This window comes from Cetorhinus maximus, chromosome 16, assembly GCF_964194155.1.
Source record: "Cetorhinus maximus chromosome 16, sCetMax3.hap1.1, whole genome shotgun sequence".
NCBI classification, from domain to species: domain Eukaryota; kingdom Metazoa; phylum Chordata; class Chondrichthyes; order Lamniformes; family Cetorhinidae; genus Cetorhinus; species Cetorhinus maximus.
In genome coordinates this window covers 91,159,871-91,187,185 of record NC_135894.1, presented here as the reverse complement: position 1 = coordinate 91,187,185, position 27,315 = coordinate 91,159,871, and the positions used below count along the sequence as shown (strand labels likewise).

The window sequence follows — 27,315 nt, the reverse complement described above, 5'->3', positions numbered from 1 at the left end:
GATTGAGAGAGTGGTCAGCAAAGCATTTGGGATCTTGCGCTTCATAAATAAAGGCATTGAGTGCAAAAGCAGGGAAGCTATGCTGAATCTTTATGAAACTCTGGTTAGACCCCAACTGGAGTATTGCATCCAGTTCTGGGAAAAATGTGAAGGTCCTTGAGAGGGTGCAAAGGAGCTTTACCAGAATGGTTCCAAGGATTGGGGTACTGGGGTTGGTGGAGTGGGGGGCAGTGTGGTTTAGTTACAAGGTTAGGTTGGAAAGACTGGGGTTTTCCTCCTTGGAGCAGAGGAAATTGAGGGAAGATTTGGTAGGGGGTACGAGAATGTGAAAGGCTTAGATAAGGTAGACAAGGAATCTTTCCATTAGCTGATGGTACAAGGACTAGGAGACACAGATTTAAGACTTTGAGCAAGAGGTTCAGGGGGAAGGTGAGCAAGAACTTTTTATGCAGCGAGTGGTAATGACCTGGAACTCTCTGCCCTTGAGGGTGGTGGATGTAGAAGCAATCGATGATTTCAAAAGGAAATTGGAAGGGCAATAGAAACAAGTAAACTTGCAGAGCTATGGGGATCGACAGGGGGAGTGGAACAAACTGGAATGCTCCGCGAGGAGCCAACATGGACTTGATGGGCCAAATGGCCTCTTTCTATGCCGTAGATGACTCGATGGGCTGGAGCTTTGCAGCGTTGGGCCAACTCCAGAGGTCTTTAAAAATGGCAGGTGGGCCCAGATCCCAGGACACTCTCAACCTGGCCAATTCCATTGTGGGGGTAGGTATCTCATACCTCCCGGCAATCTTCGTGGAGTCACTCCAGCTTCTTAAGGACACTTGGTTCACGGCCCCTCAGAGGTGTCATGAGCCAGAGTTTGAATTCAGGAACCTTTTGAAAAGTATGTTTAAAAGGTCTTACCCTTGCCCTTCTCATGCAGCCTCTATGCCTCTTCCATCCCCCCGCCCGCTCCACTCACATCCTCCATGCCCACTCACCCAGTATGTACAATAGAACCAGTGAGCCATATAATAGTGGTCAGTCTTGAAATTCATTTAAAAAAAATACCCATTAAAAAATCTCCTTTGAAAAAACTGCTGCATTGCAGCCCTATAGCTAGGACTCCTTTGAACCACCTCCCCTCCCAGTGTCCCTCCACAATGACGGACTGACAGCATTTGTCTCACTTATGTTTTAAAATTTGACATGTCTTCAGAGGCACCCTTGTGCTCACCCACCTACATTGGCAGTATCCACCTCTCTCGGTGAAGCTCCTAGCTGCCCAGCGGCCCAGGCTCTCCGACTGCCACTCTCTCCTGTGCAGCCCACCCACTGACCCTAATTGGGTGGGAGTCCTGATGATGCCTATTAATTGACCACCTCTGGGAAAATCACATAGGCGGACGAGACTCAGACACCAATCGTGGTCAGGATCCACATATGGTTCTGACTTCAGGGTCCCAGTGTCTGCTGGAAAATTTAACCCATACGTTTAGACCACCCCACTAATTAAGTTAATTAAATAATTATGGAATTAAAAGCAAAAGCTAGTATGAGTAACGGTGACCATGAAACTGCCAAATGGGTGGAAATAACCAGCTGACCCACTAATCTCCTATGGGGAAGGAAATCTGCCATCCTTACCGGGTCTGGCCTACATGAGACTCCAGGCCCACAGCGATATAGTTGACTCTTAACTCCCTCTAAAGTGGCCCAGCAAGCCACTCAGTTGTATAGGGATGGGCATTAATTTGCCATGGACACCCACATTCCATGAATGTATATAACAAACAGGTAGCACAAGCCTTAGAAGTTCTCACCCAGCTAAGGTGACCACACCTTCAGTGAAGAGGTACTCACAGGTAAGGACAGTCGGCATCAGTGCTGCGAACATCAGGAAGAGCATGGAGAAGAAGAGGAAGCCAGAGTTGCTCAGGACCTTCTTTGCCTCGTTCCCAATGCCCAGGTACAGCAAACCTATCAGCAACCCAATCCCAATATGCGACGTGATGCGGAGGTGAGTCAGAACCTGATGAGAATAAAGAACAGGCCCACTTTGGAAAAATTAATCATTAAACACAGTGTAACTTCTATTACCATAAGAAGTTCTAATAGTTTCATGAGCTTTCTACAAATTTAGTCCCAATTTTGAGACCATAACCCTCAATTTATAATGTGTTGAAATTTCGATCAACACTTTGTGTGTCTCTCTGTAGTCTCCCTTACTTAATGACATGGGTGGCCTCCTCTCTTTCTCCTCTCTTCTCCCACCTCCCCTACTTTCCTCCTCATTGACCACAATAACTCTAGGCTGAGATTTCACAGATGCTGTGGAATATATAACTCATTATTAGTCCAAAGTCTACAAAGACCCATTGTTCGAGTTATATGTTGGTCACAACGCTGTAGCACCTACTCTATTATAAGTTATAATAACCACATACTCACAACCTAGCACACCGTCGCTGGGTCAGTGATGGTTGTCTGTTCTCCGCAGATGATAACTGACTAATCTTATCCAAGTTTGTGTATAGGTTGTGCTGATACATTGAGCGGTATTTAATCCAGATTTTTACTTTAATTCATTCATCGGGTGTGGGCGCCGCTGGCTAAGCATTTATTGTCCACCCCTAATTGCCTGTGAGAAGGTGGTGGTGAGCTGCCTTCTTGAACTGCTGCAGTCCATGTGGTGTAGGTACATCCACAGTGCTGTTAGGGAAGGAGTTCCAGGATTTCGACCCAGTGACAGTGAAGGAACGGCGATATATTTCCAAGTCAGGATGGTGAGTGACTTCGAGGGGAACTTGCAGGTAGTGGTGTTCCCATGTATCTGCTGCCCTTGTCCCCCTAGATGGTAGTGGTCATGGGTTTGGACGGTGCTGTCTAAGGAATCTTGGTAAATTACTGCAGTGCATCGTCTAGATGATACACACAGCTGCTACTATGCGTTGGTGGGGGGAGTGAATGTTTGTGGATGTGGTGCCAATCAAGAGGGCTGCTTTTTCCTGGATGGTGTCAAGCTTCTTGAGTGTTGTGGGAGCTGCACACATCCAGGCAAGTGGGGAGTATTCCATCATACTCCTGACTTGTGCCTTCTAGACGGTGGACAGGCTTTGAGGAGTCAGGAGGTGAGTTACTTGTCACAGGATTCCTAGCCTCTGATCTGGTCTTGTAGCCACAGTATTTATATGGCTAATCCAGTTCAGTTTCTGGTTAATGGTAACCCCCAGGATGTTGATAGTGGGGATATCAGTGATGGTAATGCCATTGAACATCAAGGGACAATGGTTTGATTCTCTCTTGTTGGAGATGGTCATTGCCTGGCACTTGTGTGGTGTGAATGTTACTTGCCACTTGTCAGCCCAAGCCTGGATATTGTTCAGGTCTTGCTGCATTTGGACATGGACTACATTAGTATCTCAGGAGTCGCGAATGGTGCTGAACATTGAGCAACCGTCAGCGAACATCCCCACTTCTGACTTTATGATGGAAGGAAGGTCATTGATAGAGCAGCTGAAAATGGTTGGGCCGAGGATACTACCCTGAGGAACTCATTGCCAGCTAGGTGCTAGTGTTGTAGCTGTACTGGAACAGCTTGGCTAGGGGGGCAGAAAGTTCTGGAGCACAAGTCTTCAATAGTATTGCCGGAATATTGTCAGGGCCCATAACCTTTGCAATATCCAATGCATTCAGCCATTTCTTGATATCACGTGGAGTGAATCCAATTGGCTGAAGATTGGCATCTGTGATGCTGGGGACCTCCAGAGGAGGCCGAGATGGATCACCCACTCGGCACTTCTGGCTGAAGATTGTTGCAAATGCTTCAGCCTTATCTTTTGCACTGATGTTCTGGGTTCCCCCATCATTGAGTACAGGGATATTTGTGAAGCTTCCTCTTCTAGTGAGTTGTTTAATTGTCCATCACCATTCACAACTAGATGTGGCAGGACTGCAGAGCTTAGATCTGATCCATTGGTTGTAGAATTGCTTAGCTCTGTCTATCACCTGCTGCTTATGCTGTTTGGCACATAAGCAGTCCTGTGTTGTAGTTTCAGCAGGTTGACAGCTCATTTTTAGGTGTGCCTGGTGCTGCTCCTGGCATGCCCTCCTGCGCTCTTCATTGAACCAGGCTTGATTCCCTGGCTTGGCAGTCATGGTAAAGTGGGGAATATGCTGGGCCATGAGGTTAGTGATTGTGGTTATATTTACTATAGAGGGAGTGCAGCGAAGCTTCACCAGACTGATTCCTGGGATGACAAGATTGTCGTATGAGGAGAGATTGGGCTAGCTAGGCCTGTATTCACTGGAGTTTAGAAGAATGAGAGGGGATCTCATTGAAATGTGTAAACTTCTGACAGGGCTGGACAGACTGGATGCAAGGATGGTGTTTCCTCTGGCTGGAAAGCCGAGGACAAGGGTTCAAAATTTCAGGATATGGGGTACGCCATTTAGGACTGAGATGAGGAGAAACTACTTCACTCAGAGGGTGGTGAACCTGTGGAATTCTCTACCACAGAGGGCTGTGGAGGCCAAGTCACTGAATATACTTAAGAAGGAAATAGATAAATTTCTAGACTCTAACGGCATCAAGGGGTATGGGGAGAGAGTGAGAGTATGGTGTTGAGATAGAGGATCAACCATGATCACACTGAATGGTGGAGCAGATTCGAAGGGCCAAATGACTTACTCTGCTTCTATTTTCCATGTTTCTGTAATCATTATGGTTTTATTTAGTGTGTAATGTGCCTTTAAGTATAATACTTATAAAGGAAGTTCACATGATCTGTAGTAACCAATAGGAGAGTAGCACAGGCTACCTCTGAGTCAATGTAGAGATAGAGTTGGAGTTGAAAACACACGTGTAGTTGCTGCTGAGTATATTGTAAATAAACATAATAAACTCAAGAAGTGTCTGCAGATCAACTATATTACAAATAGGCAACTCAGCCACCCCACAACAAACTGGTGATGAGGATAAAACAGGATTGCACAGAAGGAATCAAGTTAAAAAGAAATTGGCACTGTGCCTCTCCCAGTGATTGTAAGTAGCAAGCTCCGTTAGATTTGTAGAAGTTATCCTCTCTCACAATTTAGGAGAACTGATCCTTTTGAATCAGCCACAGGTGACTGGTCTCAATACATAGAACTCCTCACATTCGTTTTACAACGAGCAAGATTACAGGGCAAGAGAAGAGGTGAGCAATCGTCTTCAGTACTTGTGGGAGCAAAACCTACGGTTTGATTCGAAGTTTGACGACACCCAGTGCCCCAAATTCAAAGAACGTTGGAAAGACAAAACCAATATTTGTCACAGTGAAAGTAAATGGCAAAACTGTTAAAATGGAAGTAGACACGGGAGCTTCTACTACAGTAACTAGGGAACATACTTTCAGATATTTGAATAATGGTGAACATCAATTAAGTTTGGAGCAAACAACAACCAAGTTAAAAACTTACAGAGGTGAAGACATTCAAGTAAAAGGCATAACCATTGTCAATTATGGAAGCCAATTGGCAAAGCTATCAGTGTTGGTACTGAGAAGCAGAGGACCAAGTCTTCTAGGGTGAAATTGGCTAAGGGAAATCAGCCTTGATTGGCCACTGAGATTCCCAAAGGAAGCTGGAAGCGTTCCTGTTTTGAAAAAGGAGTGTGTAAGGACTCAACAACCTGAAGAAATGCAGGCTGTCTTAAGCCAAAACCTGGAAGAACAGCAGAAGGAATGCAGAGAGACCCTGCTTGATGACAGTGTTCGAAACAAGGTGAGCAACCTTCAAAAGGAAAAAGAAAACCTGTTGAAAGACCTTCACACACTGCAAGATTCCCTCAGGTCAAAGTTTGCATCTCTGAAAAAGTATGAAGAGAAATAGAAAGAATTCAACACTTCTCTGAACAAACTGAAGGATGAGTTGGCAGGGAAGACACAGCAATGCTCAATTTTCCAGGAGGCAGCAAACAAATACAAAAAGGTGACAGAAGAGTTGAAAAATCAGCTAAATGAAGCCAAAAAGGCTTTGGAAACAAAAGTCACACAATTTTCCAAGAAGCAGAGAGATAATGAAATTTTGGGAGACTCAGCCAGTGAGCTCAGGCATGTTGAGCTGGTATCTGAGAGAAGTCTGGCCAATAGTGAAGTCAAAAAGAAGGTCGAGATTAAAGTCTGCGCTAGAAAGGAGAAGGCATGTAGAAAGAAGATACCGAAATACTAAGAGTGCCCTAATTCACACTTTCATACATAGGCCTGGCAATCAAATCGTAAACGCCAATACCCTTAGGAAATGATGACCAAGAAAATAATGAACACATCCCAATCCTACAGGAACTTGTTTTACTCATAAATTTCTTAGATTCCTCATCGGTATGTGCTCAACGGATCAGTGACTGGACAAGTCCAGACTCAGTCCTATCTCAGATATGAGAACTAGTGCTACATGATTGGTCCCAGGAGCCCGTATCTGATGAAATGAAACTACTTCAACAGAAGACAAGAAATAACCAGTCAGGATGGCATCTTATTGTGGGGAGCATGAGTGATAGTTTCTCCAAAGGGAAGGGAGCCACCTTTAGTTGAACTACACAGTGCCCATCCAGAAATTTCCTGATTGAAGACCATAGCATGCAGCTATTTATGGTGGCCTGGGATGGTGGCGAAATAGAGAGTTTGGTAAAGCACTATGTGCAATGTCAACACCTGCAAAAGTTGCCAGTGACAGCTCCATTTCACCCTTGGGAGTGGCCAGATAGACCCTGGGTGCGGTTATGCATTGACTATGTTGGATCTTTCATAGGAACAATGTTTCTGCTCATTGTTGATGCCCATTCAAAATTCAACATATAGATGCTGAAGGTAAAGTCAACAATGTTGGGCGCTACAATTGAGAAACTACGTCAGAGTTTGGCCATTCACGGACTATCAGAAGTAGTTGTTTCAAATGACGACACGGCATTTACGAGTGCTGAGTTTCAACGGTTAATCAGCCTCAATGGTATCACTCATGTGAAGACTGCAGCGTACCACCCTTCCTCAAACGGAACAGCCATTAGGGCGGTACAAACGTTCAAGGCTGGCATGAAAAAGCTAACTGGTGATTCCTTGCCAGCCAAGCCAGCATGCTTTCTTTTTCATTACAGAACTACCCCTCACGCAACAACAGGTATCACACCCGCGGAGTTATTGTTGAAACGCCATCTCAGGACGAGATTGAGCTTAATAACGCTGAATTTAGGGGGGAAGGTGGAAAGGAGTCAGGGAAGCCAGCAAACTAGACACGACTGGCATAGCCGTGAGAAGAAATTTACCGTGGGGGAGCCGGTATACATGAAAAACTTCGGAGAAGGACCAAAGTGGTTATCGGATGAAACAAATGTGGTGACTGAGTCTCTATCTTACCACGTGGAGGTGGAAGGCTAGATCATCTGTAAACATGTGGACCATTTAAGGAAGAGAGGGACAAATCATCAAAATATGGTTCCAACAGTGACCATGACTGGGTCTGCATTTCCTGTTGAAGATATTCAACCCAGGACTGAAATGTCGGATGTTCCTGTAAGAGTTGAGGATACAGAACTGCAAGTGCCCACGAATCACCTGATGTTCAGACAACTCCGGAAAAGGAGGTTCCTGACAAAGAATCTGAATTTGTGGAGTTGCGACGTTCCACATGTACCAGGAAACCACCTGAAAGATGCCCACATCCCATGAATGAATAAAAAAAATTGTACTCTCTCAGCCCCCATATCATTCTGCTGAAATTGTACTGCCCCCATTTCAAGATTATTATGGCCCAGACCTTCTATTCCTTGGAAGCACCCTGGAAGATGCTCTGGGGGAACCACCTAGAAGTGCCCACACAAGGACTGCTTGGGAATTTCCCAGGAGGTTTCAACTTCCATTGGGAAATTACCCTGAACCTGGAACCCTCCAAAACTCCGATTTTAATAGGAGACTTCTCTTAGCAGAATAGTTACCCAGGAAAGGTTAGAAGGGTTAAAACCAGTTCTAACTCCTGGTTAACTATGGTATTAACCCTTCTGAACCCCCACTGGAGCCCCCCACTATCTCCCCCCATGACTAACCCCCCTCACCACCTGACTACACCCCTCGACCCCCCCCCTGACATCCCTCTCACCCCCATAACCACCTGACTACACACCCGGCCTCCCGAGCACCTGACCCCACCCCAACTACTCCCCCCAACCCAACTACCCCCGCAACCCTCTGAGCATCCAACTCCCACCATCCCCCAACTACCCGAGACCCCCGAACACCCAACAATACTTCCCACCCACCTTGAGCTATCGACCCCTGCCCCAACTACCCCACTGACCATCAACTGCCTCTTCCTCCGATTACCCCTCCAACCCCCTTGAGCACCCAACCTCCCATCCCCAATCACCCCCCCGACAACCCAACTATCCTCCACCCCCCCCGACCACTTCCCTACACCCCTGCCCCGCCAAACGCCCGACTACCATTCACCTCCTGACAATCCAACCCCCTTGACTATCCCGCAGCTCCTCCCAACCACCCTACCACCCCCCTACGCCCAACTACACCCCTAACCCCTGACCACCCGACTACCCCCACCTCCCATCTACACCCTGCTTATCTGACCACCCCACTACCCCCATGCCCCTAACTACACCCCTGTACCCCTGGCCACCCAACTACCCCCCACCCCCTAACTAAACCCCCAATAGCTGACCAGCCGATTAGCTCCCCACCCATGACTACAGGCCCAACTCCCCAGGCTCCGACTACTCCCAACATTTGACAAGTTCAGCAGGTAATAGGGAAGTCAAATAGAATGTTGGTCTTTATTTCAAAGGGAGTGGAGTATAAAAATAGGGAAGTCTTGCTAAAACTATAAAAGGCACTAGATAGACCACACCTAGAATACTGTGAACAGTTTTGGTCCCCTTATCTAAGGAAAGATATACTGGAATTGGAGGCAGTCCAGACAAGGTTCACTAGGTTGATCCCGGGCATAGAGGGATTTTCTTATGAGGAGAGGTTGAGTAGGTTGGGCCTGTACTCATTGGAGTTCAGAAGAATGTGAGGCAACCCTATTGAAACATAAGATTCTTAGGAGGCTTGACAGGGTAGATGCTGAGAGGTTGTTTCCCCTTGTGGGAGAGCCTAGGACCAGAGGATATAATCTCAGAGTAAGGGGGCACCTATTTAAGACAGTGATGAGGAGGAATTTCTTCTCACAGAGGGTAGTGAATCTGTGGAATTCTTTACCACAGAGGGCTGTAGAGGCTGGGTTTTTAAGCATATTCAAGGCTGAGATAGACAGATTTTTAATCAGTAAGGGAATCAAGAGAAGGCAGGAAAGTGAAGTTGAAGATTATCAGATCAGCCGTGATCTCTTTGAATGGCGGTGCAGACTTGATGGGCCGAATGGCTTACTTCTGCTCCTACGTCTTATTTACGACAATCAGCAATGGCTTCATGGCCATCATCAGGCTTTTAATGCCAGATTTTTATTGGATTCAAATTTCACCATCTGCCATGTTGGGGCTCAAACCCGGGTCCCCAGCGCATTACCCTTTGTCTCTGGAATACTAGTCCAGGGATAATACCAATATGCCATCGCCTCCCCTAATGAAGGCAGGTTGTATGGACAAGGCTTGTACTGCCTTGAATAAAGAAGATTAAGGGTTGATATAATTATGGTGTTTAAAATGATCGAAGAAGCTGATAGAGTATACAGTAAGAAACTATTTTCTCTGGTTGGGGAGTCCAGAACAAAGGACATAACCTTAAAATTAGAGCTGACCATGAAGGGTTGATGCCAGGAAGCACTTCTTCACACAGTGGGTCGCGGAAGCATGGAACTCTCTTCCCAAAAAGATGTTGAGGCTGGGAGTCAATTGAAATTTTCCAAACTCAGATTGTTGGATTTTTCCAAAAGCAAAATACTGCGGAACCTGGACATCAGAAATAAAAACAGCAAAGAATGCTGGAAATACTCAGCAGGTGAGGCAGCATCTGTGGAGAGAAACAGAGTTAATGTTACAGGTTGATGACCTTTCACGAGAACACCAATTCTGATGAAAGGTCATCGACCTGAGATGTTATCTTCAATAGGCCAGGGTGCTAAAGCGGGTAGATAGGGTTAAGAGAGAGAGAAGCTATGATCCAACTGGGTGGTGGAACAGACTTGAGGGACTGAAGGCTAACTCCTGTTCCTATCTGCCTTACTAAATAAGAGTCTTGTTATTCACTAGTAACATTATTGATGAACTGAGACTGTTGTTATACACAAGAATATGAGAAATAGGAGCAGGAATAGACTATGTGGACCACTAAGCCTGCTCCACCATTCAATATGATCATGGCCGATCCTGGGCTTCAGCTCCAGTTTCCTGTCTGCTCCCCCTGAATCCCTGAGAGACCAAAAATCTGTCTATCCCTGCGTTAAAAATATTCAACAACGGAGCATCCATAACTCCCGGGGGTAGAGAATTCCAAAGATTCACAATCCTTTGAGTGAAGTAATTTTTCCTCATATCCTAAATGATTGGCCCCTTATCCTGAGACTGTGCCCCTGTGTTTTAGATTCCCTGGCCAATGGAAACATTCTCTCAGTGTCTACCCTATCAAGCCCATTCTGTATCTTATATGTTATAATAAGGTCATCTCTCATTCTTCTAAACTCCAGAGATTTACACAGCCTTTCATTGTAGGACAACCCCCTCATCTCAGGGACTAATTTAGTGAATGCTTGCTGTACTGCCTCCAATGCAAGTATATCCTCCCTTAAATATGAAGATCAAAACTGCACACAATATCCAGGGGTGGTCTCACCAAAGCCCTGTGCAATTGTAGCAAGACTTATTACCCAGTATCTTAGAGCACTGCTTTTATTGAATATTGGAGAGCACTGTTGTTACTGGGTAACAGAGAGCACAGTAATTATCCAGTGACTTTGAGTTTAATAACCGTCACTTTGTTATTACCCATGAAGTGGAAGCACTATTATTACCGAGTCTCTCATGATGCTGAGGAAGGTCCTTTTGAAGAGAATGCAGAACTGGGTCAGGCAGCTGGCAGAGAAACTATGGCAACCTTCGGAGGGAGAGGGATCCTGTAAAATAGAAAGAAGAACCTCAGTTGTGTTTAAATATTACTCCCTGCCACATGATCTGTCGGGGGTTGGGGGTGCCCTCGGTCGCACTCAGAGATCCTCCCCACACTCAAGTTCATGACACCAGGTTCACAAGTGTATGGCTTGAACAGAATGACCAGCGAGACAAGTTTCTTCCGATAATTCACATTCGCTTTATTGAATCACCCACAGCACTCAGAGATGGGCTTCATTCAGCAATCATGAAATACAGTTACCCAGAACACTGTCCCATCAGAGGCTAAACCCCCACCTTGTTCCTAATTCAATACTTACAATCACCCCTCGGTTGATCCCTCAGTGGAGTTGACCAGACTCTACTGACTTCCTTGACTGCCTGCAGAAAACTGCGGTGTCCTACAATTTCTGACCCCAACCAACAATTTCTGACCCCAATTAGACCATTTCTGCTGCTGGCCGGCCAACTCATTCCAATGTCCAGTGGTTAGCACTCTTAGTTTGTTCTACACATCGTTCAGACAAATATGATCAGCTCATGCTGGTTGAAACAATAGTCTTTCCGTGGAAAATATATCCCAGGCGATTATGATCAGCTCTCACATTGTTTAAGCAATTCTCCTGCTGTTTCAGGCAATACAGCATCTGGCTCCAAGATCGATGAAGGTTTGAATAGTATTGGCCTGTTCCTTGTGCCATTGTATCTGGTAATCAGACTCTTAATTGCGTTAGTCAATGGCAAGTAATGGCGTTCCCCTGGTACCACTGCTCCATGATAACAATCAGTCAATGTTCAAACTCTTTTGATGAGCCACTGTCCTTTACTAAAATGTCTGAATTAACCCCTTGCTGCACCGCCCTGTGCTGTTGGCTGCAGCTTGGTTTCTGTATTGTGGTAAAAAAAACATGAGGTCAAAACATATCCGTGGGTTTGAGTTTTATACTCCATAAATTTCCCAGTTGGAGGGGATTCCGATCCTACAGATCCTTGGTCCTTATCCTTCATTGGAAAGGGGACTGTTTATCAAGACACAAAATGATGTGTCTCAGGAATGGCATCCCTTCCATTCCCAATATCTAACATGCCCGGGGAAGGTACAGAGGTAGGTCTTGTGACTCAGTATGTTAAATTACACTGTGATAACACCTATTGATTGCTATACTTACCACAAAGTTGTCTGGGTCCAACACACAGTGAATAGGCAATAAAAATAAATCTCTCACCCAACGAGTAAAAATGTAGAAGTTCCCTCTATTCTACCTGTAAAATGTGCCTCAGCCCAAGATCAGGGCATCTCCCTCTACATTACAAGCTATTTCTCAATTCTCACACCAGAGGGGGAATTTAATGGAGGCGACGGGGGTCTCAGCCGTCGGCTGGAGAGCTGGCGAGAGAGCCACTTTGCCTCCTTTAGGGAGGGCCCACCAAATTATGGGCCAGTCAGACAATCTACAGGTCACTGGCAGGGCTTCCATAGGGTCAAGGTGCCTGGGCTGGGAAGTCCCACTCGCCAAAAGCTGTGGCCAATCAAAGGCCAGCAGTTCTTTTGCTCAGCAGCGCCACTGGGGAGGCGGTGGCTGCTGCTAGAATGACACCTACCAGAGACCTAGGATCACAGAGTGACCCAGGCGACAGGTAAGTGTGGAATCGTCTGAGATTTGCACTAAGCGCGGTAGTGAACGGGACAAAGGACTTTTTACCCGACAGCCACAATGGCGGGTTTTTGCGCCATATCGTCCCATTCCCGGCGCGTCCCAACACATTAATAATGCATTCCTGGGAAACACATCAGATCACTAGCAGGGCGGCCTCTGATCTGCCCGCCCCACCATCACCTCAGGCCTTCAGTAATCCGGGTGCCATATTAAAAGGGTGCCCTGCACAGTGCTAGCTCTCTCTAAGGGATCAGAAGCAGCTGCAAAGTCATGGCTGTCAAAGAGGAAACACGCTGCCCCCAAATTCAGTGACGACTCCCTTGGACACTGACTGGACACAGTGGAGGTCCATCACGAAGTCCTCTACCCCGGCTCTGTGCGAAGATCAACAAACAGATTAAATCCAGCATGGGAGGTGGTGGCAGCGGTGGTCAGTGCCAATGCCCTGCAAAAGAAGACAACCAGCCAGTGCCGAAAGAGGATGAATGATCTCCTCTGTTCCGCCAAGATAAGTCACTTATCTCATCACTCTCAACTCACGCACTCACAAACCCATCAAACATCCACAGGGATCTCACTCACTGTCAGTTCAAGGGGCATCACCATTCACTCTTTCGCACACACCTTCAACTGCCTTGTGGAGTGTCCTCACCCTGTCCATGGCACCACTCACCATCCACACATGCTAGGCATCCCTCTCATCTGGTTTGGCAGGCATCTTGTTGCATTCCCTCCATCTTTATTATTGCAGGATAAGCAGTCACACAGCAAAAAGGAAGAGGTTGCAGACTGGTGGAAGAACGCCTGACATCAAGGTCCTCACAGACTTTGAACATAGAGCCAATCAGCTGGCCGGTGACGATCTGGACCGTTCCTGTGCTGACGGTGAGTTCGGTGGTGAGGGCCCAGTAGTGCAAATCTATCAGACAACCAGGCTGTGAGTGAGATCCCCTGTTCCTCAGTTCCCTGCCATTCACTAATTATCTCTCCTTGCTTTCGCAGGCAAATCTGGGAAGCAGCCTAAGGAGGTGCATGATCCAGGTCCTCAACTCAAGCCCGGAAGACACCTCGAAAGAGGAATCTAATGACACCCTAATTGAAGACCTGTCACTGCGCCCATCTCCACTCTCCACCAGTGCAGAGACACACACCTCGGTGGGATTGAGTTCTAGGCTAGCCACGGGGTCACAATCTGGTGAGCACATCGCATTGTCTGATCTGCCGCAGGTGGCGGCAGGGACTTCCCAAGTTTCCTGCACTCAGAACACTGCTGGAGGCCAGAAATCTGCTGAGTCTGAGTCAGATGAGGGCCTCTGGACTCGGTCATACCTCAGATGCTGGAGTTGTAAAGGCAAACTCGGGAATATCAGGAAGGGATGTCCACTGCACTCCTCAGATTGCAAGGTACGATGGAGGAGTCCATCCGCCTTCTGTCTGGGGTGATAGCACTGACATGCCGAGGTTAACACTGGTAGGATGGCGGTTGCCATGGAGACTTTGGTCCAGGACTTAGGTCCTGCACTGCCTCGCAGGCTGAACTCCACTGCAGATGCCATAGTTGGCCTCCAACAGTGTCAACGCGAGAAGGATGCAGGGCAGCTTGATCTCACTCCAGCTTCCCCTTCTCCTCAAGAAGTCAGCCAGGCACCCATAGGGAGGAGAATCAGCAGGTGCACCCCACGGGGCCATCCACCCAGGTGACTCCAAGTGTGTCCGGCCCATCCGAATCCCCTCTTCCTGTGACCCCAGCAGCTTCAGCTCCACCAGCTGAGGAGGGTGCCACTGCCACACAGCAGGACCCTGAAAGCAGGCCGGGGCCCTCCAGAGGACATCCGCCAAGGTCATCACAGACAGGGCATAACAGTCAGCAGGCTGCCTCCACCTCCGCTGTAGATGTAGGGGGAGCACCGAGGCATAGCGGCAGGGTTAGGAAGGTTAAGAAGACGTAGTCGCACTATTGTAAACAAACTCCTAAGAATAAAGGCAAAATACTCTGGATGCTGGAAACCTGAAACAAAAACAGAAAATGCTGAAAAGCTCAGCAGGCCTGACCGCATCTGTGGGGAGAGAAACAGGGCTAACGTTTCGAGTCCGTATGACTCTTCTTCAAAGCTACAGAGAAGTAGAAATGTGATGAAATTTATATTGTTTAAGGGGGAGTGGAGCAAGTGAAGCTGGATAGAAGGCCAGCGATAGGTGGGGGCAAAGGAGAGATTGACAAAGGTGTCATAAACAAAAGGACAAAGGGAGTGTTCATGGTCGTGATAAGGGCTAAAAAATGGTGCTAATAGAGGTGTAAAAGTAAGAAAGCAGAATGTGATAATAGTAGGACAAGGGTCAGCACTCTGTGAAAGAACATGAACAAGTAACAGATGGCCCTATCGGGGGTGGGGTGGGGAAGTGGCGGTGGTGGGGAAAAGGATAGAAAATGGACAAAAGGGGGGATAAAAAAAGGGGATAAAACAATGAATAAATGAATAAAAATGAAAATAAATAAAAATAAAAACAAGTGGATAAAAAAAAATGAATTTTGAAAAAAGGATTAAAAAGGGGGAGAGGATGGAGGAGAGAGTTCATGATCTGAAGTTGTTGAACTCAATGTTAAGTCCAGAAGGTTGTCAGGTGCCTAGTTGGAAGATGAGGTACTGTTCCTCCAGTTTGCGTTGAGCTTCACTGGAACAATGCAGCAGGCCAAGGACGGACATGTGGGCATGAGAGCAGGGTGGTGCTCTTATGCTGTCTCTAGCTCTGAAGAAGGGTCATACAGACTCGAAACATTAACTTTGTTTCTCTCCCCACAGATGTTGTCAGGCCTGCTGAGTTTTTCCAGCATTTCCTGTTTTTGTTTCAACCTCCTTAGAATGTCTCCCTGCTTATGGCTCCTTGTTCTGATGAGCAGTGTTTGTGTCACTCAGATGTGAAGCCTTAGTTCCTGCACAAGATGAAGGCAGGTGTCTCAGTCCAGGGCCTCTTCCCTGTGCAGTGTGTGACTTTCAAACCAGGGTGATAGCCCAAATTAACACTCATTGGACACATTAGTGATGTCTGCGCCTCGATGATGCTTGTCATTGTTGCCAGAATGTCACGAGCAGGTGTCACAGAGTTCCGTCATTCTCCCCGTGTGCTCTCAGCACCTTTGAGGTGAGGCTGGCTCCCCATCTCTTCAGCATCTGTGACCAGTGATGCTGTGCTCCTGAAGGGCTCAGGTACTGAAGGCTGACAAAGGATCAGGTGCATTTAAAGTTTCACGGCTGCGTCTCCATGATATGACCCAATCACAGAGCGCAAGTGAGCTGCCAGACCGGAGCCAGGCATTCACAGAGGCTATGTGAAGATCTATGGAGTGTCCTCACTGCATGCGGTCATCATCCTCCTGGAATCTAGTGATTATTGGGGCTTCTGCTGCATCTCCATGACATGAGCCTGAGCACTGAGTGTATGTCACAGGAATCAAATGCTCACAGATGCAAGGTGAGGATGTCAGTACTGCCTTCGCTGTATCTCATCATCATCATTCATGAATCTTGCCTTGTAAAGGGCTCCCGAGTGTGGCTGCCTCGTCTGGCCAGCGCAATGTCCTCATCGCTGGCATCCTCGCCTTCAAGGGCCTCATCACCTTCAACCCCTTTGACATCCTCCTCATCGGAGGATACGTGCAGTCCCTCCATCTCCTCCTCAGTTAGGTCCTCCCTCTGTTGCAGCGCCAGATTGTGGAGCATGCAGCGATAATGATGCATGACACCCTCTGGGGCCTGTATTGCAGGGCTCCACTGGATCTGTCGAGGCACCGGAAACTCACTTTCAAAATGCCGATCGTTTGCTCCACCTCGATATACCGTTGCTCTGCTGCAGCCTGAGGCTGCCGCATGGGCGTCATAAGCCACGTCCTCTGTGGGTAGCCCTTGTCCTCGAGGAGCCAATCCTGCAGCCCCTGGGGACCCTGGAAGATGTCAGGAATCTGCCAAGGATGTAGGAGTCATGGATGGTCCCTGGGAATCGAGCACAGACCTGCAGGATGTGTTTGTGGTGGTCACACACCACCTGAACATTCAGCGAGTGGAAGCCCTTGAGATTGACGTAGTTGAATGCTTGTTGCCATGGAGATCTACGTGCCACATGAGTGCAGTCAATGGCACCCTGCATCTGTGGAAAACCTGAGATCTACGCTAATCCCAGCGCTTTTGCGTCCTGGCTTTCCTGATCCTAGGTGAAATGCACAGAGTTCTGTGCCTTCACAAAGATGGCATCTGTGACCTCTTGGATACACTTATGTGTGGAGGCTTGGAAGACCCTGTACAGGTCACCTGTGGAGCCCTGGAAGGCGTCAAAACTGAGCACTGCGGTCACTTTCACAGCCATTGGCAGTGGATGCCCTCCATGTCCCCATGGCACCAAATCCTGCAGCAAGTGGCATATGTGACCGACCAGTTCTCTAGGCATGCAGAGTCTTTGGTGACACTGGTTCTCAGTCATCAGCAGGAATGACAAAGGCCATCTATAGACCCTGAGACTAACAAAATGCCGACAAGTGACGGCTCTCTGTGGATCTTCAGCTGCATGTGCAGCAGGCCCTGCCACCCCTTCATCTTGAGAGGGGTTCTCCTCCCTTTGTGGAGCCAGGCACCTTCGCCACTCTCTTCTTCTTCTTCTCTGGTCTCTGTGAGCCACGAGATATACCGCTAAATCACCAGGCTCCACGATCCTGATGTTCTCCTCCTGCAGGGTCGAAGAGAGCGACACATGGTTTAGCCTAGGTGCCCTAAGAACCTCTCTTGATTAAGTCTGAAGGCCCCTTCATGCATGCAGGAGAGTACTGAGCACCACTTAGGTGGCCAGTGTGTAGAGCACTCATTGGCTGTCAGAAACCCCACCCACTTCCACCACACTCCACTTGACCGATTGGCAGCAGCTTCAGCCACTGGACTACACCTTGTGCTCTCAGCTCAGGCGCAGGCATTCTCCGAACCCAGACGATAAGGCCTCGCTGTGAGCTTGAACCATAATCAATACTGGTCCAAACCTAAAGTAGACATTGCAAGGGGTTGTGAGCACCTCCATCAGTCGAAGCGCCATGACCATCTTTCTCAAGGGGATTCTACATCTTGCCCAGTCGGCCAATCACTCTGCTGCCCCCTAAAATGCACATTCATTTGCAGTCTGCTCCCGAGGGGTGAAAAGTTCTGGAGCATGTGGCGGCACTTTCATGCTTTTGCGTTGCTTGACTGGGCAGAAAATCTTCAGGAGCCCGACTCCAAGCGTGTCAATGGAGCTGCAGCTGAACAGTCTCAGCTATGGAAGAATGCTCACTTTTGACAAGCTCTGCCAAGTGTGAAACCGCTTCCCTCAACCCCTCCCTACCACTCCTTGGCGTGTGCTTGAGTATTTCCTTCAGTCTGTCTGTGCTGCCTTGCCCCCAGCCACCTTCCCCCTCCCAGTCTGACCCGCACTGGAGCCCTTGTCCCGGCACTGCACTGGAAAGCCAGCCAGGAAAAAGTGACTGGCCTGTGCCCCCTGTGATGGTCATGAACGTTGCGCAAGCTCGTGTGCACTCACCTCCAAGTTCCCCGCAAAGTTCAGCTGGCCAGGTACATGCCTTTTAAAGGCAGTGGTGAAGCATTCTGAGCTCATACTGATGTGGGCGTTAAATTTGACGTGGGGGCATGATTCCAGCGAACGGGGCTTATAACTAGATGCAAATGTATTGAAATGACATTCCCAATGTGTGGCGGCAGGAAACGCCGCCCGCCATTGACGGGTGGAGCACGCTCTGTGCTGTCGCTCTGACAGCGTAAAACCCATTTTTGGTCTTCTCACCATGTTGTCGTACCTCCCCTACCACCCACCCCCCACTGCCCACCATGATGCCCGATGCCAACCGGGCCGGAAAATTCCAGCCAAGTGACTGCGCGAGGGGTTTCGCTGGGTGGGAGTCAAAGGCTTGTGGCAACGCCTCGGCCAATCAGAGTCAACTTGCCAACCAATCAGCACCCTTTTCTCCAGCAGCATAAATTGTTGTGAGCATTTAAAATTTGGCATTCTTGTGTTTGTCCGGATGAGTGAGTGTAAGACAAAACGCTTCAGGAAAATGTCTCTTTTTTTTCAACAATATTAAAATATTTAATGGTTAAGGGTTACCTTACCTCAACTGATGGCCTATGCCAGAGGAAAGGGTTCAGATCCTTGTCTTCATTTTCCTGTGGTTTGCAGTCAGCATCGCACTTCCCATCCTGCACTGCTTTCACCAGTCTGGGGTTCTGCTCCCCATACTCACCGGACGCGATCTCCATCACTATGGAAACAAGCGTGATGTCTTAGCGTGTGTCGTCATCATATCTCACGTGAGATAATTTGCAGCTACCGCAGCTGTGGAGAGACGGCTGTGAAGCCTCTGTTGCCAGTAACCTATATTTTATTTTCCAGAGGTTAACTTTTTGCTATTAATAATTTTAGTGAAAAAAGCCATCGTACGTACTAAGTGGGATTTTTTTTCCTAAATCTGGCTAAACTGGGTTTGCTGGGCTCCCTCTCAATTGAGAGATCACCTTTAAAACTCCCTCCAGCATGTTCTTTATGAACACCTGGACAACAATAATTACAGCAAGAAGAGGGGCGGAGCAGGGGAGACCAAAATCTGCCAAATAACCTGGCATGGCAGGGGCTGGAGAGGTGTTGCCAATCTTAATATTAACATTTTCTGCTCTCTGTTTCCTGCCTGGCAGCACTGGACAAATGGACAGCTTGGCTACTGGCCAGGAGGGATTAGAGGGGGAGAATGGCCGTGATCGGATGGGAGAGATCAGGACCGAAGCTGGAGTTTGGAGCTTGGGGGATGGGAGGCTGGGGAGCGGTACTGAGGAAGGGTTTGCAGATTGCAGGGTCTGGTGGATTTTCATTCTTAATTAGCACATTTTCTTAGATAATATCACCACCTTCAACACCTCTTTGATCCTTTTGTCTGTGACATCTTTTGATTATCTGCTCCTATCACTGCTTGCTTGTCCCTACAACCACCCCACCCTCAACTTCTCTCCCCCCGCCCCCCCACCTTAAACCAGCTTATATTTCACCCCTCTCCTAACTATACTCAGTTCTGTTGAAGGGTCATGAGGACTCGAAACATCAACTCTTTTCTTCTCCACCGATACTGCCAGACCTGCTGAGTTTTTCCAGGTAATTCTGTTTTTGTTTTGGATTTCCAGCATCCGCAGTAGTTTTTTGTTTTTATAGGTTAGAGAATGAGGCTGGGGGTGGAAGGTTGAACAGTGGAGCTGTGTGAGTGGAGGTTAGAGATTGGAGCTGGAGCAGCGATTGGAAATTGGGGAGGGTGTGAGTGTGGGGTTGGTCATTGGGGCTGTGTGAGGGGAGGTTAGAGATTGGGGCTGTGGGGGGAGGCTGGAGATTGGGGCTGGGAGGGGAGATTGGAGATTGAGTCTGTGGGGCGAGGTTAGAGATTTGTGTGGGGGGCAAAGTTAGGGTTTGGGGCTGTGAGGTGGGGTTGGAGATTGGGGCTGTGGGGCAAAGTTAGAGATTGGTGCTGTGGGGTGAGGTTAGAGATTGGGGCTGTGTGGGGCAAAGTTAGAGATTGAGGCTGTGGGGTGAGGTTAGTGCTTGGGGCTACGGGGGGAGGTTAGAGATTGGGTCTGTGGGGCAAGGGTCGGGGGGGAGGGGCGGTGGGGAATGACGGGGGTTGGTTAAGAGAAAGGCCTACGAATCCAGATATGGTTCAGTATCTCAGAGTGAGAAGGTTTTGGGTTCAAGTCTACTCCAGAGACTTGGGCACAAGTTCAAGGCTGACACTCCAGTGGAGGTGCCCTCTTGCAAATGAGATGTTCAACCGAGGTCTTATGGTCTGCCCTCTCCAGTAAAATATCCTAAGGTACTATTGTGAAGAAAGTCAGCATATTCTATGCACAACATCAGTTCATACCAAAGTCAGCGGGGTTGTGGTAGGTTGGACAGTGCAGGCCAATCTCCTTGAGATATGGGACAAGACCACAAACATTTCCACGGTAGATGCACTGCCCCTGACTTAGGACGTAGAGCTGAATAAAAATAAAAGGAGAACACCACATGAATAACAGTATCATCCACCATGTCAAGTCTCAAATCAATAGGACTGATCATTACTCAGTTTGATATAAAAAGTATAGCCTGTTTTGTTCCACCTCACTCCAAGTATCTTAAAATCACAGAATCATAGAATGGTTACAATACAGAAGGAGGCCATTCAGCTCATCTTGTCCATATCGGCCCTCTGCAAGAACAACTCACATAGTCCCATTGCCCAACCTTTCTCCTTAGCCATGCAATTTTTGTCTCTTCAGATAATTATCTAATTCTCTTTTGAAGGCCACGATTGAATCTGCCTCCACCACAGTCTCATTCGAGGTCCTAATCACTCACTGCACAAAAAACTTTGCCTCATGTTGCCATTGCCTCTTTTTCCAATCACCTTAAATCGGTGCTCTCTGTTCCTCGGTCCTTCCAACAACAGAAACAGTTTCTCCCTACTTACTCTTGCCCAAACCCCTCATGAATTTGAATACCCCTATCAAATCTTCTCTCAGCCTTCTCTTCTCCATGGAGAAAAGCCCCAGCTTCTCCAACCTATCCACATAACTGAAGGAACACATCCCTGGGAACGTTCTCATGAATCTTTTCTGCATAATGCCTTCACAATCTTCCTAAAGTATGGTGCCCCGAACTGAATGCAATACTCCAGTTGAGGCTGAACCAGTGTTTTGTACAGATTCATCACAACTTCCTTACCTTTATGCTCAATGTCCCTTAAATATTGTGAGATCTTTGTTGATTTTGTGGTTCATGAATCAACTACACTTCTCCACAAATTGACAGTTCCACTTAATGTTGTTTTTAATGCTTCAGACACTGGTGCAGCAAAGCTATTCACAAGAGCTGGCCTCCATCTTAATGTAGCTCATTCTTCCTTGGTATCTCAATCCAGTAGAGATCCTTCCTTCCTCCAGCTTTTCCTTACTTTCTATAACCCAATCCCAGGATTGAATCTCGGATTTGCCTGATCTTCTCTCCTCCATTCTCCCGCTGGGGGTCCTGAAACTATGGACAGTTGAGCCTTCATTGAGCTTTCTCAATTACAGAGCAGCCGGCGCCAAATCGCAGTGACTTGTTGTGAAGTGTAATTTATTCTAACAAGGTATGAGACACTGAAACACAACACTGCTATAGAATTCAGCTGCCAAGCAGTAGGTGCCGCCTGCAATACCAGCATGAGTCCCCTTTCGCTGGCACCAGCATTGGCAGCAAATCAGGGAATGAAGCCAGGAACAGCATTTAAAGCAAAAGTACTGAGCTCATCAAACTCACTCCTTGCTCTCCTGTAAGGAAAGATGACTAGTCAGCAAGAGGCATCTTCGGAGGTGGAGGGGCTTTATTTGGGAGTGTGTTACGTCACAAGCTTGTGTAAGGTGGCACCTGTCTCACACTCTCCCCTGGAAAGGATCCCAGTTCTCTTGCTGGTTTGCTCACCTTTGGCAGGCAAGGCTGCCAGTAATATACATGGTCTTCCCCATTGCGTCAAAGGGCTTTGCAGACGCGTGTGTCACAAGGAGGATTATCTCTAGTATCTAGAGTTAGCCCTGGAGCAGATGCAGCAAAGCAGTGTCTTGGGCTCCAATAGGACAACGCCGACTGAGGTGGCTTTGTTATTTTCAGCCAAGACGAGCCAATGTCACGTAATGCCTGACAAGTGTGGGGGCAAAGTCATCGTCAAGCGAGATCACAAACTGGGATTGTTCTCCTTCAAGCAGCTAAGATTAAGGGGAAATTTAAATCAAGGTGTTCAAATTTACGAAGGGTTTTGATAAAGCAGATGTTTCCACCAGCAGAGGGGTTGGTGACCAGAGGACACAGATTTGAGATGATAGCAAAAAAAATAAAACACTAAGGAGGGATACGAAGAGGAATATTTTAATGCAGCAAACAGCACCAGAACACACTTCCTGAAGCTCGAAAGTGGCAATCAATCCGTCACATAAAATGTTGGGGTAAAGTCGCTGGAATTTCTCTATCCAATAAAAGGAGGGAAAATACATTTCTTACCTTGTCAAACAGCTCAAAAAGTTTGGCACTGGGCTGGTGAATGGTGCAGATGACAGTTCTCCCACCCTGAGCCAAGGACTTCATCTGAGAAACTACCTGGAAGCAGGATGAACTGTCCAGGCCACTGCAAGCAAAAGAATGGACGATGAGATTAGACAAGTGAAAGGGTAAGTTCTGGATTATGGCTGTGAAAGGGCAGCGTGCAGTGCCCCACAGTGACAAATCTCAGATACAGGCTTACATTCCACCCTTCTGGGACACCAGTCAAATCAGGGGTATGCTGAACATGTTTGCTTTGAGCGTGCCGATAAGGAATCTCATCTTTGCATCAATAGTTCCAAGCATTTCATTGGTTACTCGTTCCGCTACATTTAACCCTTAACTTTGTAAAAGAAAGAATTTAGCACTGTAGCACATCTCTCAGGAGGTCCTAAAGCACTCTGCATCCAAGTGAATTTGTTAATTGCTTTCCACAGCAGTCATTTTACACGCTATAAAATCTCGCAGATAGCAATGAAATGAATGATCAGTTAACTGAATTATTTTAGTGAAGTTGGTCAATGGGAAGAATATTTGCCACTGCTAGAAACGCCATTCAGCTTAAAGCGTTTATTCACTGCAATGTCTAACAACTTCAGGATTGTGTTTGGACCACAGCCTGGATTTTCAGTATCAGTGTTAATTCAACGGCTGCAAATTTCACAACCAGTCCAAAAATGCCAGCTCACGCCTCCACCACAACACACTTTTTACACTGTTCAAGCTCACCAGATGCTTGTGTTAAAATTTAAGAGAAAAGTCAAAGGTACCTGGTAGGCTCATCAAAAAACATGACAGGAGGGTTATTCACCAGCTCGAGGGCAATGGCAAGACGCTTGCGCTGGCCTCCAGAGAGACTGCCAGTCCGAGTGTTAGCACATTCCAGCAGATTGAGAGCCGTTAGAATCTCCTTCACCTATCAAGAACAGATGTGATATCACAAGAGGTCAGATCACAAGGTCAACTGTTCACGTTACACATCTCCTCAGTGCCAGTTTTGAAATCAAGATTATATGGTGAGAATGGATCAGGAAAGGCAGTCTTAGCTGGACTAGATGGTACATGGAGAAGTTCCTGTTAATCGTTCTGTAATCTGTCGAGTAAAATAGTGCAGCCACTACATAGAATTACCTCAAATTACAGCAGATAAGCAGGCCATTTGGCCCAACAGCTCTATGCTAGTGTTTATGCACCACACAAGTCTCCCCCACCCATCTTAATCTAACCCCATCAGCATAATCTTCTATCCCTTTCTCCCTCATGTGCTTATCCAGCTTCCACTTAAATGCATCTATGTTTTCCGCCTCACACACGCCATGTGGTAATGACATTTTAATCATTATAGTGTAAAGAAATTTCACCTGAATTCTCTAATTGTGATTATTTTATATCGATGGTCTCTAGTTTAGGGTTTTCCCAAATTAAAAGCACCTTCGTTATGTCTACTCTAGCAGATCTTTACATAATCTATCAGGTCACCCCTCAGCCTTAGCCTTTCTAGAGAAGACAGCCCAGCCTGTTCAACATTTCCTGAAAGGTAAACAAGTATGTTCAGAATGCAGCAAGATGCTTAACTGACTGGCGTTGAGTACTGCAGGGGTGAGTTATAATGGGCCGAATGTCCTTTCCACATCCTTGACCCTTTTCTTCTATTCTCTCACCATCGCAGTGAATCTGTTGCTCTGTTGGTAGGTTTGCGATGCCTCTTTTGCACCGAAATAACAAAATAAAAGAAAAACAGTCCGAGAACCTGCCTCAAAATCTCAGACAGGACTCACCATTTCTTTTCGACCTTCGTCTTTCTCCTGGAGCTTCAGGTTAGCTGAGACCTGAAAGACAACAAATGCAAAATTACATTAAGACTTAGGCAACATGTACTGAGATCAGCAACTGTAAGGAGCCGTAACGCGCCAGCAGACTGAAGCTATACTGTAGAGGGTGCAAACTCAACTCAACGTAAGACAGCTTTCAGATGGGACCTCGCACGGCTTCCCATTAGTGTGCTCACCTACATCAATCCACCTACCCACGTCATTGCAAAAGTGGCAGCATAACTGCAATCTTAGAATCAATATATCGTAAAGCAAGAGATGAAAAGAATGAGATTCAACAATAACTTGCAACTGTATAGAGCCTTCAAGGTGGAAAAATGTCCCATGGCTGCCTCAAGGAAAATCAGTTTTGCAGCAGGGTAGTGAGACAGGCTTCGCATATACATATGGCCCAACACCTGCTTCAGGCAGGAGCACTTGTGGTCCGCTCTTCCTGCCACATTTTAGGGCCTTAGGAGACCAGGTAACACCTGAACAATGGGCATTATGTAGTCTAATTTTAGCCCCCAAGAAATGATATCCTCTGGTGGGAGAATGCAGAACATGGAGGCATCTTCTTAAAGTTGGGAATTTCAGGATTGAAATCAGAAAGAAGTTGCTCCCTAAAGGTTATGGATGCCGGGGACAATTGAAATTATCAAGACTGATACGGATAGAGCCTTGGAGCGACCACGCCTGGGGTATTTTGTACAGTTTTGGTCTCCTTACCTAAGGAAGGATATACTGGCCATGGAGGGTGTGTGACGAAGGTTCACCAGACTGATTCCTTGGATGTCAGGATTGTCCGATGAGGAGAGATTGAGGAGACTGGGCCCATAATCTCTACAGTTTAGAGGAATGAGATGCGATCTCATTGAAGCGTACAAAGTTCTTACACGGCTCAATAGGTTACGATGCAGGAGGGATGTTTTCCCTGGCTGGGAGGGGTCAAGAACCTGGGGACACAGTCTCAGGATAAGAGGTAGGCCATTTAGGATTGAGGTGAGGAGGAATTTCTTCACTCAGAGGGTGGTAAATCTTTGGAATTGTCTATAAGGGCTGTGGGAGCTTAGTCATTGAGTATGTTTAAGGCAGAGGTCAATAGACTTCTAGATATTCAAGGCATCAAAGGCTGTGGGGATTATGCGGCAAAATGGCATTGAGGTAGATCAACCAAGATCGGATTGAATTGCGGAGCAGGCTCAAGGGGCCAAATGGCCTACTCCTGCTCCTATTTCCTATGTTTGTTCCTAATTTTTTCTGTAAAGGTATTGAAGGATATGAAATAAAAGGGATACAAATGGAGTTGAGATTCTGGTCAACCGTGATTTAACTGACTATATGGCGCCTTTAACATAATAAAGCATCCCAAGGCGCTTTGTGGGTGCATTATCAAACAAAATGTAAAACATGATATACGAGATATCCATAAGATTGAATAATGGCACTCATATCCCATGAACGAATAAGAAAATACTTTTGGCTGGATTTATGCGGAGGGCGGGCTCCCTGCACCCCAGCATAAATTTCGGGGCTGAGCCCACTTCCGCTGTGCCAGCTCACCCCGCTCTCATTTTTCAGGCAATGGTCCTTTACTTAGTGTGAGGTGGGACTTCCATCCATCTCCAGGAGGATGTCCCGCCTCATAGAGCTGTCAGGGCCTTTACATACAGGCAGCATCAAGCAGGAGCGGTGACCACTGACGGTACTGCAGGCAGGCCAAAGCAGTGTTCAGCAATGCATCTGGACGTTCCAGTGAGTCCGAGGTTTCGCTGGAGCCTGGCCGAAATTCCCCAGCGAGCTGTTGGGCTGGGGGTTTGGGAGGGGGGTGGTGGGAGGGTTTGGGGTGCATGTTGGACAGGGCAGGCGGGGTGGATTGTCATGAAGCTATTAATGTATATAATATTAGAAAATGTTTTTCTTTTAAAATAGAGGTTTAGACTATGGGTGTGTCTTAATTGGATTAAAGCCAGCTAGTCTCTGGGTGCTCCGATGTGTACTAGTTTTGATATGTAAGAAAGATAGCGTGCATTTGCATTTTTTGAACAGAGCATTCAAGGAGTAGGGTAAAAACTGACGCCTATCTAGCAGCTACCAAGCAATATGTTTATATTACTAATAAAATTGGTACTATGAAAGGGGTTTCATTGTTAAAAGTTGAAGTTCAAAGAGGCTGGCGAGACAATGAGAATTTGAATTCAATCAGTGGCGCTAGGTATAACTTCAGGGGAAGAATTTTTCGAGTCGGCGAGCGGGGGCGGGGCCCGCTCACCAACACATAAAATGACACACGGTGATGTCGGGGGAAACTCCCAGCATCACCGCGCTGGATTTAAATTTTCAGGAAGGCGGGAGCATAGCAAAGTCCGCTGAGCGCCTGCTGACCTGTCAATGGCCAATTGAGGCCATTGACAGGGCCAATTAAGTAATTAAAGGACCTGCCCATCCAACCTTAAGGTTGGCGGGCAGGCCAGGAGCCCCAGCGGGAACTAGAAGAAACATGAAACCTCATCCACGGGCGGGATGAGGTTTCATGTCAGCTTTAAAAAATTTTAATAAAGATTTTGTAAAAATTATGGACATGTCCCAACTCATTGTCACATGAGGGGACATGTAAGGGTAATTTTATTTTTCTATTTTTGTCTTTTTT

General features: G+C 47.1%; 1 protein-coding gene across 1 annotated transcript in view; it reads right to left on the bottom strand.

Moving 5' to 3' along the window:
* The window catches only part of abcg1 (ATP-binding cassette, sub-family G (WHITE), member 1), a 64,461-nt gene that overhangs the window by 10,559 nt on the left and 26,587 nt on the right, over positions 1 to 27,315 (bottom strand). The window contains exons 5-11 of the mRNA XM_078560562.1: positions 24,633 to 24,683; positions 23,625 to 23,770; positions 22,816 to 22,939; positions 20,663 to 20,777; positions 18,876 to 19,024; positions 10,981 to 11,082; positions 1,852 to 2,020 (exon numbers count right to left, since the gene is read on the bottom strand). Coding sequence (XP_078416688.1) covers positions 1,852 to 2,020; positions 10,981 to 11,082; positions 18,876 to 19,024; positions 20,663 to 20,777; positions 22,816 to 22,939; positions 23,625 to 23,770; positions 24,633 to 24,683 — 856 coding nt within the window. The remainder of the gene's footprint in view (positions 1 to 1,851; positions 2,021 to 10,980; positions 11,083 to 18,875; positions 19,025 to 20,662; positions 20,778 to 22,815; positions 22,940 to 23,624; positions 23,771 to 24,632; positions 24,684 to 27,315) is intronic.